General features: G+C 44.8%; 1 protein-coding gene across 2 annotated transcripts; it reads right to left on the reverse strand.

The window, feature by feature from the left end:
* Positions 1-5,971: 5,971 nt before the first annotated feature.
* On the reverse strand, positions 5,972-15,427 carry LOC119366138 (DNA-directed RNA polymerases IV and V subunit 2-like). 2 transcript variants are annotated; one of them, XM_037631822.1, is made up of 8 exons: positions 15,311-15,427; positions 13,339-13,966; positions 12,407-12,613; positions 10,731-11,611; positions 10,334-10,625; positions 8,667-9,617; positions 7,828-8,099; positions 5,972-6,796 (listed from the first exon to the last, which is right to left on the reverse strand). In XM_037631822.1, exons 2-8 carry the CDS (start codon positions 13,939-13,941, stop codon positions 6,295-6,297), a joined length of 3,708 nt encoding a protein of 1,235 aa, XP_037487719.1. In that variant the 5' UTR covers positions 13,942-13,966; positions 15,311-15,427; the 3' UTR covers positions 5,972-6,294. The 2 variants fall into 2 exon arrangements, with proteins under 2 accessions (XP_037487719.1, XP_037487720.1); XM_037631823.1 differs by lacking the exon at positions 15,311-15,427 and adding an exon at positions 15,191-15,274.
* Between the last annotated feature and the right edge of the window lie 3,505 nt (positions 15,428-18,932).

Genomic DNA, 18,932 nt, shown 5'->3' on the forward strand with positions numbered 1-18,932 from the left:
GTGAAAATGAATGGATATAAGAAGAAACAGAATTAATGAAGATGGCAAAGAGCCTGCAGTCTTTGCCGTCCACCAGTAGATGGCAAAGAGGCCTCTTTGCCATCTGCTGGCAGACGACAAAGATCCAGTCTTTGCCGTCTGTTGGCAGACGGCAAAGAGTCTGTCTTTGACGTCCGCCAGCAGACGGCAAAGAGCCATGACCTTTGCCGTCCGCCAGCAGACGACAAAGTGCCCTTTGCCGTCGCTTGTTTAGCCGGATGTTTTGCCGTCTGCTGGCTGACAGCAAAGGCCTTTGCCGTCCGGGATCTATGCCTTTGTCGTCCGCCATGGCGGACGGCAAAGAAGCTGATTCCAGTAGTGAAAGGGACTGGTCACTGGAAGCGGAACTGCCCAAAATATTTGGTATATAAGAAGGATGGCAAAGTGAACAAAGGTATATTTGATATACATGTTATTGATGTATACCTTATTAATGCTCGTAGTAGCACCTGGGTATTTGATACTGGTTCGGTTGCTCATATTTGTAACTCGAAATAGGAGCTACCGATTGAATGAAGATTGGCTAAGGACGAGGTGACGATGCGCGTCGGAAATGGTTCCAAGGTCGATGTGATCGCCGTCAGCATGCTACCTCTACATCTACCTTCGGGATTAGTTTTAGAACTGAATAATTGTTATTTGGTGCCAACATTCAGCATGAACACTATATCTGGATCCTGTTTAGTGCGAGACGGTTATTCATTTAAATCAGCGAATAATGGTTGTTCTATTTATATGAGTAATATCTTTTATGGTCATGCACCCTTGAAGAGTGGTATATTTCTGTTAAATCTTGATTGTGATGATACACATATTCATAAAATTGATGCCAAAAGATGCAAAGTTGATAATGATAGTGCAACACATTTGTGGCACTGCCGTTTAGGTCATATTGGTTTAAAGCGCATGAAGAAACTCCATGAAGATGGACTCTTGTAATCACTTGATTATGAATCATTTGATACTTGCGAACCATGCCTCATGGGCAAGATGACTAAAACTCCGTTCTCTGGAACAATGGAGCGAGTCAATGACTTACTGGAAATAATACATACCAATGTATGCGGTCCGATGAGTGTTGAGGCATGCGGCAGGTATCGTTATTTTCTAACCTTCACAGATGATTTGAGCAGATACGGGTATATCTACTTAATGAAACACAATTCTGAAACTTTTGAAAAGTTCAAAGAATTTCAGAGAGAAGTGGAGAATCATCATAACAGGAAAATAAAGTTTCTACGATCTAATCATGGAGGCGAATATTTGAGTTACAAGTTTGACCTTCATTTAGAACAATGTGAAATAGTTTCAGAACTCACGCCACCTGGAACACCACAGTGTAATGGTGTGTCTGAACGTCGTAACCGTACTTTATTAGATATGGTGCAATCTATGATGACTCTTACCAATTTACCACTATTGTTTTGGGGTTATGCATTAGAGACAGCTACATTCATGTTAAATAGAGCACCGTCTAAATCCGTTGAGACGACATCGTATGTACTTTGGTTTGTCAAGAAACCTAAGTTGTCATTTCTTAAAGTTAGGGGTTGCGACACTTATGTCAAAAGGCTTCAGTCTGATAAGCTCGAACCCAAATCGGAGAAGTGTGTCTTCATAGGATACCCTAAGGAAACAATTGGGTACACCTTCTACCATAGATCCGAAGGCAAGATCTTTGTTACCAAGAATGAAACATTTCTAGAGAAGGATTTTCTCTCGAAAGAAGTGAGTGGGAGGAAAGTAGAACTTGATGAGGTAATGTACCTTCTCTCAAATTGGAAAGTAGCTCATCACAGAAAACCGTTCCCGTGATGCCTACACCAACTAGAGAGGAAGCTAATGATGATGATCATGAAACTCAGCCAACCCAGCGTGAGAAAAGGAATGTGCCGAAGAAGGATTGGAAGAGTCCATCCCGTTTCAGAAAGCACGTCCTACTCACCGCAAGAAGACGGCGGGCGAGAAGCGATCCAAGACCAACGAGGACCGAACGTCGAAGATGGGAAGGAGGGACTGAAGTTGCTGCCGTGCCGTGGTGTTGAAATATAAACATTTCATGTTGTTTGCTTCGTGACGGTAGGGCATGGAAAGAAGCGACATTTCTCTTGGATTTGAGAAAGCTCCACTACAGCATACAATGTACAAGAGAGGTGAAGGAAGGGATCGTCTACTAGTTGGAATCTATGTCGACGACCTGTTGATAACTGGAGCAAATGAAGAGGTGATTGCAAAGTTCAAGCTATAAATGAAGGATCTTTTCAAGATGGATGATCTTGGTATTTTGAGTTACTACCTCAGGATGAAGGAACGTCAAAAGCTTGAGGGGATCACATTATGCCAGGAGGCATATGCAAGGAAGGTACTTGAAAGCCGTGGCATGAAAGATTGCAATCACATTGTCGCTTCAATGAAACCTCGTCTTGAGCTGAGCAAGAAGGAGATGGTGAAACTACTCAGGTATAGTGGTAGTGACAAGGAAGGAATTGTTGGCGACCGTAAGAGTACCTCGGACGTGGCATATTTCCTTGGTGGAAGCATAGTAAGCTGGCTATCACAAAAGGAGGAAGTGGTGACATCGACTTCAAGTGAAGCAGAGTGTCAAGGTGTGTGGCTAAGGAAGCTACACGGTGAAATCATGGATCGAGATCCGAAACAAGTGGTGCTCAATGTTGACAGTGAGTCTATAACTTTTCTACGTGAGGGTCCAGTGCGGCATGATAGGAGCAAACACATTGATACGATATATCACTACATAAAGGACTGCGTGGAAGAAGGGAAAACGAAGGTCAACTACATTCGCATCGATGATCAGCTGGCGGACATCCAGACCAAGGCTTTGGATTGAGAGAAGTTTGTGAAGATTCAAAAAAGAATCGACGTCGGAGCTGTGACATGACGATGTCGTGATTAGGGAGGTGATTGTTGGAATTAGTCACGTCTTGCATGTACGTAGCCGAGTAGGACTAGTTTTAGTGGCCGAGTCGGTTTGCTGCTGGAGTGCTGGTACTAGCCTAGCTGCTATATATACAAGTAAACCTCCCGTGTAAACTTTGAACCATGACGTGAAGTAATAAAGAAACTTAAAATCTAAAAAGTGCACCTGAGCGGCCGCGCCTTGACCGCTTGTTCCGTGCGAATCGTGCAGCCCAGGAGAGTCAGGTGTTTTATTTGTCGGGTTCGTCTCTGTCCCTCTAGTCCTCTTTCCATTCCCACACAAGCCGCTGCCCTCCCTAGATCTCATCCTCCACACGAATCCTTCTCTGCCTCCATCCAGCAGCAGCAGCCACATCGGCGGCGAGGACAGCTCCGCCCCGGCGCGGTTTCGAGCTGCAGGTGAACCCGGACGGATCCGAGGAGCTCCGTGCCGGATCCAGCCGCCCCACGTCTTCGTGTGGGCTCCGCGGCCTGGACGCTTTCACGATGCCGCCGAGCCCTGCGCCGACGCCCCTCGCGATCCTCAAATCCGACGCCATCAGGAGCTCGTATGCCACCTATGGAGGAGGGTGAAGGGAGCAGCAGTCGCCACGAGGCCTTGGTGTGGCTGCAGCGGCTGGGAGAGGAGGAAACACGGGTTCGGATCTAGCCGGAGCAACCGGTGGAGAAGGAAGCACGGACGCAAAGGGGGAAGGGAGCTCGTCCTCGATCTGGAGAACAGCGGCTAGGAAATGGAGTTCTTTTTGTGTGGCCGCTGCTTGTGTAGCTTGTTTTGTGGAGAATTTAGCGAGACGAGGACGTGCTGGAGTTTGCTGACTGATTTCTTTTTGCTTCGCAGCGCTACTGCTTATCGTGCATGTAGCATAGCATGTGCTGTTGTTACTCCAAGAGTATTGCTTTTTTTTACTTAAAATGGTGCTTGTGGAGACCCACGTTGCTGACTTTTCTGAAGAACCACTAGATCATTGATCGTTGCTGACTTTGCAGCCACGGGAGAAGAAGAAGAAGAGCATCCACAAGCTCAATCCTCAGAGCGGTTGTTTTCTCCGTTTAGAACCAGCAGCAAACGAATCGATTGATTGATTCGTAACAGGAACCTTATCTTTTGATTTCTTTTGCATTTTTGTCCTCTGTTTTCTATTGAATGTATGTGTCCCTTTTTCAGATTTATCGGTCTTCCTTGGGATGGGTGTATTAAGATGTCTTATATTCAGCTACTTTGTGTTTAGTTGGCTTGTAATATAATCTAGTTGCACGTATATTGATGTTTAGTTGACTTGTAATGTAGTCTAGTTGCACACGCATTGATGTTTAGTTGGCAGGAAGACTAGTTGCACACACATGCTCAGTTAGCTTATAATTTAGTCTAGTTGCACATACATTAATGTTTAGTTAGCTTGTAATGTAGTCTACTTGCACATACATTGATGTTTAGTTGGCAGGAAGAATAGTTGCACACATATATGCTCAGTTGGCTTGTAATTTATTTTAGTTGCACACACATTGATGTTTAGTTGGCAGGACACTAGTTGCACACACATATGCGCAATTGACCCGACAATATAGTCTAGTTGCACACATATTGATATTTAGTTGGCAGAAGGACTATTGGCACACGCATATGCTCAGTTAGCGCTGCATGTAGCCTAGTTGCACACATATTGATGTTTAGTTGGCAAGAAGACTAGTTCGTCGAAACACCCCCATGCGGAGTCTACTTTTGAAGAGCACGTCGCGAGGGTTTCAACAGTGAAAACGGTTCTGAATTTCGACGCGCGGTTTAGAAGTTATGTCTTTTATAATTTTAAAAACCAAAAATTAATGCACAAAGATGAACACAGAAACATTAATGCATCGGCAGGTAGGCATTCATCACGTGAGAAAAGACCATATAAAATGATTAATTAACAGTATTTTTTTAGTACTTTTAGATTAGCAGCAATTTTGCTTTTTTTTAGTATGTGCGGTGGGGATTACAGGTGCTGCCTGGGACGGGGGCGACCGCTCGGGTCTAGCTAATCTAGCGAGCCCCAGCCGTCAGCTAGATGCGCCCAGAAAGAAAAGGAACAGGTTCGACACGAGCCTGCGGCCATCAGACCAGCTAACTCGCATACCTTCGTGTGTATCCAGTTAGGTCGATCAAGCAAGAGCAAGGGTCGATAGCTGTTGTGTACGTCCGGGAGGTATGCTTTTGTCTACGGCCAGTATACGTACGTGTGTAGCGTACATAGCTAGCTTTGTTTGTCTCGGTTGGAAGTTTGTTGCTTCGTTCATCATCGTCGTTATCGTCGGTCGTATCATCGTCGCCGGAAAGTACTCGGCGTCGAAACTGGGTCAACAAAATAATGGTTAGAACTAGTACTGCTCTGGTCTCATTGTGCATGCGTGACTGTGTAATATGGGCAGACGGCATAAAGAGGGGAGAAAAGCTTGTGACGCTGATGGCAACACACTATGTGATGTGCCGCCACAGAATCGATGGCTGATATTCCCAAATCCCAAAGGCCATTCAACAGAGCGAAAAGCTAGCTACAAGAAGGTGTCCAGGTTCAATGCACTCGATCCCTGTCGTCGTTCTAAGTTCAGAGACCCAGATGATGGCTAGTTTCAAAGCAGAGGAGATACTTGGAAAGGACATGAAGATGGAGATGGAGATGCTTGGGGTATAAGTATCTTTGAACAAGCATCATTCGCAGAGGCGAGATGATGGCGATGCGGCGGGAGCTTTCCTCTTCTTCCTCATGCCGTAGGAGGAGGAGGAGAGGCCGTCTGTCGTCGTCTTGGCATGGAGTTCCCCCATTCACACTTCTTGGCTCTCTAGCTAGTTCGTCGTTGTTCGTTCAGGTTGGGAGGAGGGTTTTGTCCCTGTGATCTCCCTTGTGATGTTTGTATGATCGTATGGTAGGGTGAAGGGATTGTATCTTCTCCTTCTCCTCTTGCTGCTGCAGCTTGATTGTATAATTCTGTTCACTAGGGTAAAGTTCATTCCAGGGGCAGAGTGAAACAGGTTCAACTAGCTAAGCTACTACAGTGTCTCAACAGAATTTCTTCCGGCCAGAGGCAGATCCCCACGGCACAAGATATCCTGCACTGCACGACCAGCTTCGGTCCATAGGAGCAGAGACCCGTCCCAGCTACGCAAACGCCATGGTCACAAGGAGTTTCACATAGCCACTACATGTCCATAACCACAGATGACCCTAGCCAACTACCATGTCCACAGCCACAGATAACCTTAACTAACATGTCCATAAGTAACCGTAGATAGATATAGATAACCTATGTACACACCACGAGCCAACGACGACAAAGCTCGGTCTAGCAGACCTCCGTCTGGAACTTGAGGCAGATGCCCATGCTGAAGAGCTCCTGGTAGAGCAGCTTGGCGCCGTAGGGGATGGCGATCTTGACAATGTTCTCCGAGGACTTGCAGAACCCGCAGTAGGGGCCCCGGATCTTCCGCCCGCCCGCGACAGGCCGCATGATGACGTTCGCCCCCCGCTCGCACGTCTGGCAGATGCGCATCTCCGAGAAGTCGCTCAGCGTGAAGAGCCGCTCGTGGAGGTTGGCCGCCGCGCCGTGGGCCAGCAGGCAGTCGCGCTCCATCTCCCCGAACTTGACCCCGCCGAACCTCTTCCTGTCCGCGACGGGCTGCCTCGTGAGCGGGTGCACCGGCCCAGTGTTGCGGAACTTCACCTTGTCCTCGGCCATGTGGATCAGCCTCTGGTAGAAGTTGGGGCCTGCGAAGATCAGTTGCTGCATCCTTTTGCCGGTTTGGCCGTTGAGAACGCTTTCAGCTCCCCCTCTTGAAAATCCAAGCCTGGAATACAACAAGATGCGTCAATTTTGGACATTCAATAACGCAACAAGTACAGGAATGTAGCCTGAACTGGTAGCTAAACTCAAAAGGTCTGTCCAGCATAACCAGTAGTGAGAGTACGAATGGCTCAGTTTTAGTAGTAATAAAGAGAGTAATATAGATATGAGAAGACCTGGTGAGACTGAAGAGAACAATGTATGTCTAATTATTGTGCTGAACAGTTCAAGTTCTGCCCAATTGTTACATTTACTGAATGATGTTCTTCTATGGTAAACGTACAAGAACAGGCGAATGCAATTTTATTATTGCCAACGACCGGTTATATGATCATTAGAGGTAAACAGCCAATGTCAAAAAGTCATACTACGCAAGTGCATAATCACATGTAACTGGCTATGGCAACCATAGGAAATCTGTCAAATGGTCAAATTATATGCTGCTCTGTTTTCAGACTCAGCTGGGTTTAAAACTTTAAATACAATGAAATGAAATGTCAAAAACAGAAATGTGGGACTATCATATTTTTACCCAATTTTTAACCAGAATATGTTCATCCAAATTGATCAATACATCAGGAATAAAACTATCAGCACAACTGTGCAGGCCATTATGCTAGTTCCACTTGTAACATTACACTGCCATTAATTTGCTCCATAATATAGTAATGAACTATAGCATTTCAAGATAGCAGGGTACCCTTTTGTGATGTAGAAAAAATTGCAAAAGATGTAACTTAGTCTGTACAGGTACATAGAAAGACTAACAGCATAAATGGAGAGGTGGCTGTCATTACAAGAAAAGATTAAATAGAAAGAGGGGACTGATTTTCTTGCCAAGGCACTTATTCGCACTTAGTGTGCGGTACTGCCTTCTATAGATAGCAATATTGAGGGAAGGGGGGAGGGACGCTATGGCCCAAAATGGGCAATACATAGCTCCACCCCTGTGCTCAAACATTGAATCAGTAAATACCTCACTCTGGTGTATCCATGTTCAAAAAGGGGCTGGTTTGGAATTAAGGAGACACTTACTTGTGCAACTGTTCCGAGATCACTTCAACTGTTGCTGTGGTGAATGGTGTTGCATATCTGATTTTACCACCAAGAGCGATTCCCTTTCCCAAAGCAGCTTCAAGCAGCTGGCCTGGAGTTTGACGGGTAGGAAAGGCGTGTGGATTTATCACGATGTCCGGAACTATTCCTTGGCAGGTAAAAGGGAAGTTCTCCTGAGATTCCAGAAAACCAACAACACCTTTCTGTCCATGCATGCTAGAAAATTTATCTCCAACACAAGGTGATCGAACCTGAAAATTCATGTCAGCAACATAAGTTTATGGCTATCAAAAGGAAACACATGCTCTTGCAATGCAAAGACATTGCAAAAAGGACAGGCAAATTCAAGATTTCAACCATTTGTTACTTCTCTCGGGTATCAGTGCACACTGATGATTAACTTCCTAATCTCCCGTTTCCCTCTTATATAGTAGGAAAGTAGGGTAACCAATTCACAAGTGGGAAGATAAATATATACAACAATATTCTCTCGAGACCTAGATAGTTACTAAACCGCACAAAAGCAGAAATTTGTTAGTTCACTGGATCATACTCCCTCCTCCCCAAAATAAGTGTCACTGATTTAGTACAACTTTGTACTAAACTTATTTTGGGGCGGAGAGAGTGCTATATTATTATACGAAAGGAGAGCAAACCCAACTAACAAGCATTTTAGTTGCAGTTGGCTTCTGTTGGTGTAGAGCAGAAGGCAAACATTTAGAGAGTTCCTACTGTTTATAAGGTGAATACAATTGCTAGTAGTAAAGTTCAGTGCATGTACTGTGCTAGATAATAGTTATTCTTTACTGAACGTATACCTGTCTTAAAGATACAACAGCAAAATGCTTCCCCTCATCATTGGCTGAGAGCAGCACTCTCTGGACCATTCCCTTCTCTGTATGCTTCAGCTTAATACTGTGGTCTTCACCAGATTCTGACACTTTCCCAATTATAATGTCACCAATCTGAAGACTTGAACCCACAAAAGGTAATCCATCATCATCAAGATTGTCAACTCGTCCTCTCTTGCTTTCCATTTTGCCGAAGTTTACTTTCTCCTTCATTTTTAGTCGTTTGTTGGGCCCTTTGGTCTCTACTTCTGCCTTATAGCTCCGCATGAGCTCAATTCTAAACATACCACGTTCAAGAGAAGCTCTATTCATAACCAGGGAGTCCTCTTGGTTAAATCCCTGATGAATATTGACTGCAACTATCGCATTTTGTCCATTGAAATATTCAGGCCTAGCAAAGTCATCGTTTCTTCCAAAAGTATAATCTGATCTGCCGATGCAATCAGCTGAAACTGTTTTGAAAAGGGGTCTCTGAGGGTAGTAAAGCTGATGAGAAAGAGTATCAACTCTGGTAAGTGGATTTGTTGTGGAGTATCCAATAGCTTGCTGTGAGTGTTTTTCTGCTTGGTACAGCACCCTTCGAGCAAAATTATGATTTGCAAAAGGGATAAGACCACAGCTTAATCCCAACAGAAAAGAAAGATCCAGCTCACAGTGAGTATAACCAGAAACCTCCTCTCCACTACTCTGAAATAGGTGCCTGATTCCCCAGGCACATTGTATATCTTCCTCCTCTTCAACACCAATGAACTCAATAATTTCTTGCTGCATTAGTGCCTGAAAAGAGTACGGAGAGCCCTTCCGTTTTGTAATTTTATTTAGGTTCTCAACCACAAGAAGAGGCCTGAGTAATCGCCCTGCATCAGAAAACACCCGTACTTCTCCGGGAGAATGGTGCTTGTCCCTTTTGATTTCAACCTGATCAGACGGAACATGAAGCATAAGCAATGCGACAAATGACACTGCTGCGTAAAACATTAGCACATAGTGCACAAATAGAAAACATATGTAGCAACAGGTATCTCCATTATTGTGCGTAAGATAAGGAAGAAATCTAAAATTACATTACTCAAGTACCAAAATTTTGGAAACACAACAGAAATGCATAGTAGGAATTATAGTGCACAAATAGAAAACATATGTAGCAACAGGTATCTCCATTATTGTGCGTCAGATAAGGAAGCAATCTAAAATTACATTACTCAAATACCAAAATTTTGGAAACACAACAGAAATGCATAGTAGGAATTACAAAAGGAAAAATACATTTAGGGAGATAGTACCGACAAATTAAACATGACAATAATTACAAGAACTCGATAGAACAATTACAGAGAGAGTACAAAATATAGAAAACAGAGCATCATGATGCTAGATTACATGGTAGAAAGTAAGAAGGCATGCACTATGGAAACTGTTGTAATATTCAAGCAGATTGGATTTAACTTGCATCGATCTATGATTAACCAAACATGCAAAATAGACCTGTCCAAGACTTACGACACATCATCAGCAATTCTTCTTAAACTAAACATGGTATGTATGATGTATCACTGAACCTAGACACCAAACATCTAGATAAAGGACAATGTATACTCGGCCAAATGCTTCTAACCATGGGAAAGAGAGCAAACCTGTGGATCGATCAGACCACCACGTCTCATGCACCTTAAACGCATGACAAATGAAGCTGGATCAGCACAGGATCCCACCCAATCACCATTCAGGAAGATCTTGTCCATTTGGGGAATCTTCTTAGCAGGAATTTCATCCAGTTTATTCATTCCACAAGAAACAAATCTATCAATCAATGGCTGTGCCACTCTAGAGCTAACTATAGCAGTAACAGCTAGATTTTTCACAAGTCCACAGTTTTCACCATCAGGAGTGGACATAAAACACATCTTTCCCCAGTAAGATGGATTGCTGCAAGGTTTTTTCTTCAGGTTAGTTCGCATAAGGGCATAAAAAGCAAAAAAAAAAAAAAATGGGCATGTAAGTGTGCAGCACTTGGTTTAAGAAATTACTTACGGATATCTTGCATCACCAGCTTTCCCAGCATAAGCAACCTGCTGGCGACTTTTCCTCAAGTCTGACATCATTTGAAGAGGATTTGTTCTCCTGAGCGTTGCAACAATTCCTGAGCATCTTTCATTTCTTCTGTAGGGATGGCACCAAGAACCAGTAGCGAAGGCACGATTTATACCATTAGTAATAATTGAAGCATCAAGATAGCGCATTGGAAATTCTAGATCACGATCACTATTCAAATCTCTCTGCATGGCCTTAACCATGAGCCTCTCTGCATGCCTAAGATGCGCCCGAAGTTCTCTTCCAAGCAGTTGACCAGGTAACTCCAGCCTCTTGTTCCTGAAATCATCCTTATTATCACATCTGCGCTTCCCAGTAAAGGCCATTAGAAGGCATTTGACCATGTAACCTAAGAAAAGAGCTTTATTCCTATTCCCCTTTATACCAGGAAAGAGATATTTGGCGATATAATCATCAAACGACTCTCCTGGAGGAAATTTTGAACTCTTGACCAAATCATCAACACACTGGCGGGCTTTATCAGACTTACGAAAGCCTTCACACAGTTCGTCAGATTCACTAATAGTTGCAGATATCGCGTTGATAACAGAAGCATCACAGTCTCCCATATCTATCATATCAAATGCTTCCTTATCAGATGATACGCCTAGCGCAAAAAACATTAGCCAAATCGGCAGATTGGCATACAAGAAGGAAATGGAAATGATTTTGCTGCCACTGAAATCATTATTCTTTGTAGAATCAATCAGCTTCACATATATGCGTCTTCGTTTGATTTCAGACAAATAAGAAACAGTCCAGACAGGCCGGTCAGCAATCCAAATCCTGGTCAAGCATCTTTGCTCTTGGGCGATAAATATCTGCAGTGTTCAACAATGGAACCATAGTGACCATAGTGAGATCCAAGAAGCACAGCACATATGTTATGAAAAAAATGCCTTTTTTAGTAGACAGTTACTACTCTAAGAGTCACGCCCCAGGAGAATATCTAACCTCCCTAACAAGATCACGAACTGAGTCCACACATGTCAATGTTATCAGCAGAAGCTCATCTCCATTTAAAACATCGACCTAATTTTGGAAAATCTTCACTATTATGTTGCATAAACTGGAGCTGATGACGCGCGGTTCATCCAAGCCTCCTACCTCAATTTCCCACATTACTAAAAGATCTCTAACAAGATGTAACAAACTAACTAACTAGACACTGTCACACAAAATCACAAACTAAGGTAGCCGCCTCTTAAAGATCTTAAAGATAACAAGGTGCACAAATGTAACAGTAGGCCGGTAAATAATGGCTTAACATGATCGCTCATATTATTATTTTATCCGTAGCAAGGCATGGCTATTTAGCTAGTTTGGCAGAATTTTATCATATGGTTCTAATAACATATTGTAGCTTATTGAGATCATATTTGCGAACAGGGCTAACACACATGAAAACATATGGAAACAGACCGATTCACATGGTACTCATGTAAACTCTTTTTCTCGGAATGATTTCAGTGGCATATATAATAAAAACTAAGAAAGCTCACAAGCTCTGTACTCCGTCTTAGTGACAAAAGAAGTGTTTAAAACATTTGATAATACAACACTCCCTGCATGATGCATCAACTAAAATAAGCAAAGAGAGATCAATAGAATTATACCTTCTCCATTCCCCTGATCAAAAAGTATCCACCAGAATCATAAAGGCAGTCACTTTCCTTGAGTTCATGCAACCAGCATAAATTTGAATTAACCATAACTGGAAGGCGACCAATATTCACCACATGAGTTTCATCCATAAGAACTCTCTTGTGACCAAAAGTATCTTTCTCTGTTTTAGACTTGTCATTTTTCTCCATTGAATAAATCTGTTAAACAGTTTAGAACATGTCAGTTAATTGAGTGACTCAGTGACTGTAACACCTAAAGTGCACAAATATGAATACACGATATTGATGAGGTAGTTTCAAAATGCACACACCATGAGACATCTTAGCACATACTCCCTCCGTCTGAAAAAACGTGTCCCTCAAGATATATCTAGTGCTAGATACATCCATTTGAGGGACAAGCTTGGGACAAGCTTTTTCATACGGAGGGAGTGGTTTATTAAAGTAAATTAACATATCAACACAACAGTTCAATAGGATCAAGCGCATAAAGCATTAGCACACGTGAGTGATATCTATAACTATGTATATTGCTGACTGCTGAGCTAATCTGGGAACATCAAGCAGCCATTTGTTCCTTGACTGCTAAATTTCATGTTCTGTCAATAGACTATTTTGCTATATTAAGTAGGGTGCCAGGGAATAAAACAACTACCAAATTAATTGAAGACGGCATCAGCTTCACAAGATCAGCCAAGGTCTCGTGTCTTTTTACAGGATTAGCGAACAGGATTGAAATTGTGTGTTATCAACAGCATTTAAAAAACAGGGTGGTCATGACATGCATGTCACAGCACTTACAGTTTCAAGTAATTTTAGGGGCATCAATTCTAAAGATTGCGTGCATGTGTTCAAAACTTCATAAACAGACAACAGCATAAAAGAGTAAGAAATTGGCAATAAAGAACATGGAGACTGCTGACCTGAATATGCACTTCTACTTCCATTTTGGAGGAATATGTCATATTTTGGAGGCGAGCATGTCTAGGCTTAAGCTTAAGTGACTCCTCATCAATATCATCTCTGCCAGACCAAAATACAGGCTTTTCCAGTTTCACTCTACCAAACCTGATGACAGCATGCCTCCAACCACCGAATCCTTTCTTTGAGGGATCATAATTTGGCTCGACAGTCACTTCTCCAAGCGAATCAAAAAGCTCTTGGAGCCCATGCGAGACAAACTCATTGTATGAATTTATCTGATGGCTAATCAGACCAAACTCATCAAAAAATGACCTTGATGCTTCCTTGCAAAACTTCTCTAGGCTTCCCAAGCTCATGTCAATTGGAACTTCTGCATGTGACTCGGAAGAGTACTTTCCCTTACCATCACCATCCGAGGATGGTTTCCCATTCATATCAGCATCCATAGAAAGCTGTTCTCTGTCAACATCCATAGAAGACTGTCCATTTGAATCATCCATGGTATGGGACATGCTCTCTTCATTGTCATCCAATTGCATATGGTCCAGATCAGGCTCAGTGCCGTTTGCTGATTGCCCGCTATCGCTTGGTGGATCTTCCATTACGCAAGCACAGGCAGTTAAAACCCTGTCAGGTATCGCAGTTCGCGATGCCGTCATAAAACAACAGGTTAGATATTGATAATTTTAATTAAAAAGGCAATATAAATGCCATATATGGTACAGCATTAAATACTGGAAATTGAATTATCAAAATGATACATGTGGTACATGCACACACGCACGTGTGCAGTGTTCTCTCAAAAAGGTGAATACCTCAATCCCTGCAGGTTACTAAATGAAGCATGTGGCATACAGTGCGCTACATAGCACAAAACGTCGAGTGACGGATTGCACAAATGAAAATAAACCCTACCGTAACTTACTCCAACGCCGCTACAGAAGTAGAAAACGATGATGTCGGCTACCCTAACACCAAACAAGTCAGTGTTGACACCCCTGGCTCACAATTATTACCGTACACGAACAGATGGCGTGCACTGCAAGCCATTCAACACCATTTTAGCCTACCAAAATGTCTTATATTTTGGCACGGAGGTGGTATGTGGCTTACAGTGCGCTACATAGAACAGAACAACTAGTAACCGATTGCACAAATAAAAAGAAACTCTAACCTAACTTACTCCAATCAAGTCAACGATTGCCACTACGTAAACAGAAAACAATGATGTTGGCTACCCTAACCAAAACAAATCACGGTGTTGAGACCCCTGGCTCACAATCATTACCGTTAGCGAACAGATGGCGTGCATTGGAAACCATTAAACATTTGTTGAAGCAACTACAAACAGAGATCATCCCATCCATGTGTCTTACAGTGCGCTAAGTATCACAAAACCACTAGCAACCGATTGCACAAATAAATAAATAAATAAACCTACCCTAACTTACTCCAACGCCGCTAGGTACGCAGAAGACAATGGTGCCGGCTACCCTAACACCAAACACAATCACCACCGTCAGCGATCCTCCCGTCTATGTGTCCCAACGATCTGAATCCCATCAATCAATAATACAACGCAAGCGGCAGTGCTGCATCACAGACAGGGAGATCTAACAAGGGGGGGCCCTTGGCATGCGTGCGGGTGACTGAAACCCCAAATTTTTGTCGTCAGTTACCGTCTTCGCGTTGAAGAGAAGAAAAAAACAAGCTTTTTGGGGGAAATAGACTTTTCTAGGGTTCGTCGCCGACGGAACGAATCCGTCCGGCCCGGGTAGGCCCGCGCCGAGAAGGGCGGCGACGACGACGAGGAGTGCCGCGCTGGGGCGGAGGGAGGGCAGGCGGGCGGACCTGGAGGCGCGGCGAGGGGGAGGTGAAGCTGAGGGATCTACGGCGCCGGGCTGCTACGGGGCACGCGAGGCACGAACGGGAATGTTGGGTGGGAAGGGGAGCGGCGCTGCCGGGCCGTACCTGCGGCGGGGTGGGGTGGAGAGGGGGCGGCGGAAACCCCGGTGGGCTAGCCTGGACGACGGGGGGCTCCGGCGGTCGATGCTCCCGAGGGCGGGTGGCGGTGGAGGGGGGCCTGGCCGGAGACGGAGGGGTTTAAATGGGGGAGAGCGTGCCGGAGGACGGGGCGGGGGAGTGACTGTCGAGGCGAGGCCGGTGCGGTGTCAGTGGGGAGTGGGGACTGGATTCTGCTGCGGTGCTGTCCGGGGACGGGGAGGGAGGGACGGCGGCCGTCCAGAGTGCGCTCAGCCCCAGATCCGACGGCTGGGGGCGCGGCTCCGCGTGGATCGAGGGCACGGCGCGGATCTTCTGCGCGGACACGCAAGGCTCGTTGCAACGGACGCACAGGTGGCGGCTCAGGTGGTGCCGCGGCCGGACAGGTGTGCAACGGAGGCGCAGCGGCGGTCATGACTAGACCCGGTCACGGCGGGTCACGGCCCGTACGGGTTGGGTTGGATCCATCTTCTTCAGCTGGGCTTCATCTTCCTCAACCAACTCAATAAGGTGAGTACTCCAAATAAAAATTACCATAAGTCCCTCAAAAAAAAATTACCATAAGAAAAGGTCGGTGCTCTCGCCGGTACGCCCCAGCCTTGTGAAACCCTAGCCACCGCAGCCGACCAGGCGAGTGGAGGGGGCGGGCGCCCCGGACTCTGGTGTCATCGGGGTTTCTTCACCTCCGTCGGCTTGCTTCAGCGGTAGACGAAAGGGGAAGGAATCTCGGGACCTTATTCAGCGGTAGATGATGGCGGCATGAGATCGGATAGGCTCTGTGAAAACCCTAGCCCTCATCGCCTATATATGATGGGCCGGCTAGGGGTAGCCATTCTCATCTTCTCCCATATATTAGACTCTCCGTAGTCATTCCCATCTCGAAGTGGCGGTTCCCTCAACTGTCGGTGTTGGATCCGGTAAGCGGCGTCATCACGGGTCCTTTGTATTTGGTGGATGCTTCATGTCTTCTCGTATCGGCCGATTATGCTGGTAATGATCCTCTTTTTCCTGCTCTTTGTGGTGGTGGCGTTGCCGACAACAAACGAAGACGATGGCAGAAGGACATCCCTTGGGGATCAGGCTAATGTTCCCTCCCGATGTTTTTCGCGCCAGCGGTGTGGCTATGGCCTTTCTTCTCTCGTTGTTTGTCTCCCTCAGTGACGACAGGTCACTCTCTGGTGATCCGTGCTCCTTTTACGTCGCCATTGTGAGTCTGGCAAAAGTTTGTTCAAGAGGTGGTTCCGCTTGCGATATTTTTTTGGGACATGGCTTTTATTATATCAGCTCCATCTTTCGCGTGTTCGTTCAGCTATACCTTAGCATAAGACTTATTGGCGTCATGGTACAATGGCAGGCCAACTCTTGTGATTGAGCGCCAACAGTGGCGCATATTCAGCTCATGTTGGAGTTTGAATTTGTTTGGCTCTCTAAGGACCTAATTGCAATTTTCTTGTTTTTTTAGGATGTCTTATACTATTAAAAGTCTTTAACATAACTATGATGCCATATTTGAATAAAATAAGGTTAGCTCCATCTTGACATTAGAAGTGTGCAACTAAAAGTATAACTACTGTTTGGAGTTATCTCATCATAAACCCTCATTGTAGTCGGTTTTGATAAATAGTATATATACTGACTGTCCAACTAGGTTTTGATAATCCGGTAGCTCTGTTGACTACCGGGTTATCAAAACATAAATCCAATGCCATATTTGCATAAAATAAGGTTAGCTCCTCTTGACATCTACGACAGATCCGAGCGCACCTCTATACCGATTGATTCGCATCTGCATGATTTTTCTGATTAGTTTTCATTTCCCTTCCTTGTGCGTCGTCATTAATACAGATTTCTTTCTTGTTTTAAACAGAATAAATGCACGCTATTCTCTTTCCCTGTTATTTTAGACGCAATTAATTTCCTTCCTTATGCACCGTAATTAACATGAATTTCTTTCTCGTTTTAAACAGAATTAAGACACGCTATTTTTCTCCCTCCCATTTTAAACGCAATTAATGTTGATCTCTTTAAGAGCAAGAAAATCAAAAACTTAGGATGCGGATAACCACCACACGTGTGGGCGTTAAGGGATCTGTCCGCACGTTTTGTGTGGTGTCTAAGCGAACCAGCCCACATGCCTACGTGTGGCAAAACAAGTAATGCTCACACGCTCTTTTTTTACCTTGCGGTCCCTCTCACACGCCTACATGTGAGCAAAATCGATAACGCCTACACGCCCGTACTCATGAACCCGCACGCTCCGCGTGACAGTCATCACGTGTCCCCGCAGTTGCCATGATCCGGACCCTCTTCCATGTTTGTTTAACTTCAGTTGTCATGTTGCTGAACTATAGTTGCCATGTCTGACAACTACAGTTGCCATGGTTGCTCAACTGCAGTTGCCATCTCAGGTCAAGTGCCAGATGCCTTTTTTGGACAACTGTAGTTGTTGCCATGTATGGTCTGGTCTACTACAGTTGCCATGATTTGAAAAACTTTAGGGGTTGCCACCTACTAACACTAGACAGTTGTCATGTAGCACTACAAAAAAGGCATGGCAAAAAAACATGTTCGGGTAAAGAGAGAGTTGCCATCTCCTTACAAGCAACTAGGGCAGTTGCCATGTATCCTGCAGAACACATGGCAACTCGGGGTAAAAAGAGAGAGTTAACATCTGCTTACAAGAACGCTAGGGCAGTTGCCATGTACGCTGCAACACACATGGCAACTGACAGCTTTGAGTGTGGGAGAAGAGACGGGCGTGTGGGCGAACTGCTAAACCTCCATACACCAGCCCTTCTGTGTGCGTGAAAATTGGCGTGTGGGTGAACTGTTAAACGTCCACACACCCCAGCCACTCCACGTGGTGAAACGAGCGTGTTGGCGACCGGATGAATGTCCACACACTAGCCCAGTCCTATATGGCATAAAAAATCTGTTAGAATGCGCCAGGATTTGTGCAAAAGTGGTCGGACGAGAATCCATGCGTGTGAGCAAGTTGTCATACGCCCACACGTGTGGGCGTTAGTCTTTCCGAAAACTAATTGGATAGCGTGGTAACCAAACACACGAACTTTTTTTGAGAGAGAATTTTTCATTCATATCACGAATTAGTACAAAGTAGTTGACCCTTACAAGCACACTGAAACGCGAACACAAAGGACCATGAACACCTAGAGTACCCTAAGACAACCATAACACAAGAAGATCTCCGGAGCCCAGTGTCATCATCCTTTAATCTTGAGAGAAGACCCCTGCAGCAGAAGGATCTGCAACCAGTTGCAAACAGGTCATCATCTTCGACCACAGTACAATTGCCACCATGTTGCTTCCTCCTTTCTTGACACCAGCGCTGAGAGGGCATGGACATCAATCCAACACACCTGCAACAGTCGTCGCCATTTTTGGCTTTGAGTACCGCGAAAAGCATCCCTTCCGAAAGAAAGAGAACTCGAGTCATCCGACCGGTCCAGCACCGCGGTCGGGCCATCCACCCGGGCAAAGCAGGATTTCCCACCAGCATCAGCGCAGAGGAAGAAGAAGAACATCAGCATCAAATCTGAAAGTGCTAGTTATCGACTAGAGGGGGGTGAAT

Source organism: Triticum dicoccoides, chromosome 2B (assembly GCF_002162155.2).
Source record: "Triticum dicoccoides isolate Atlit2015 ecotype Zavitan chromosome 2B, WEW_v2.0, whole genome shotgun sequence".
In the NCBI taxonomy this organism is placed as follows: Eukaryota; Viridiplantae; Streptophyta; class Magnoliopsida; order Poales; family Poaceae; genus Triticum; species Triticum dicoccoides.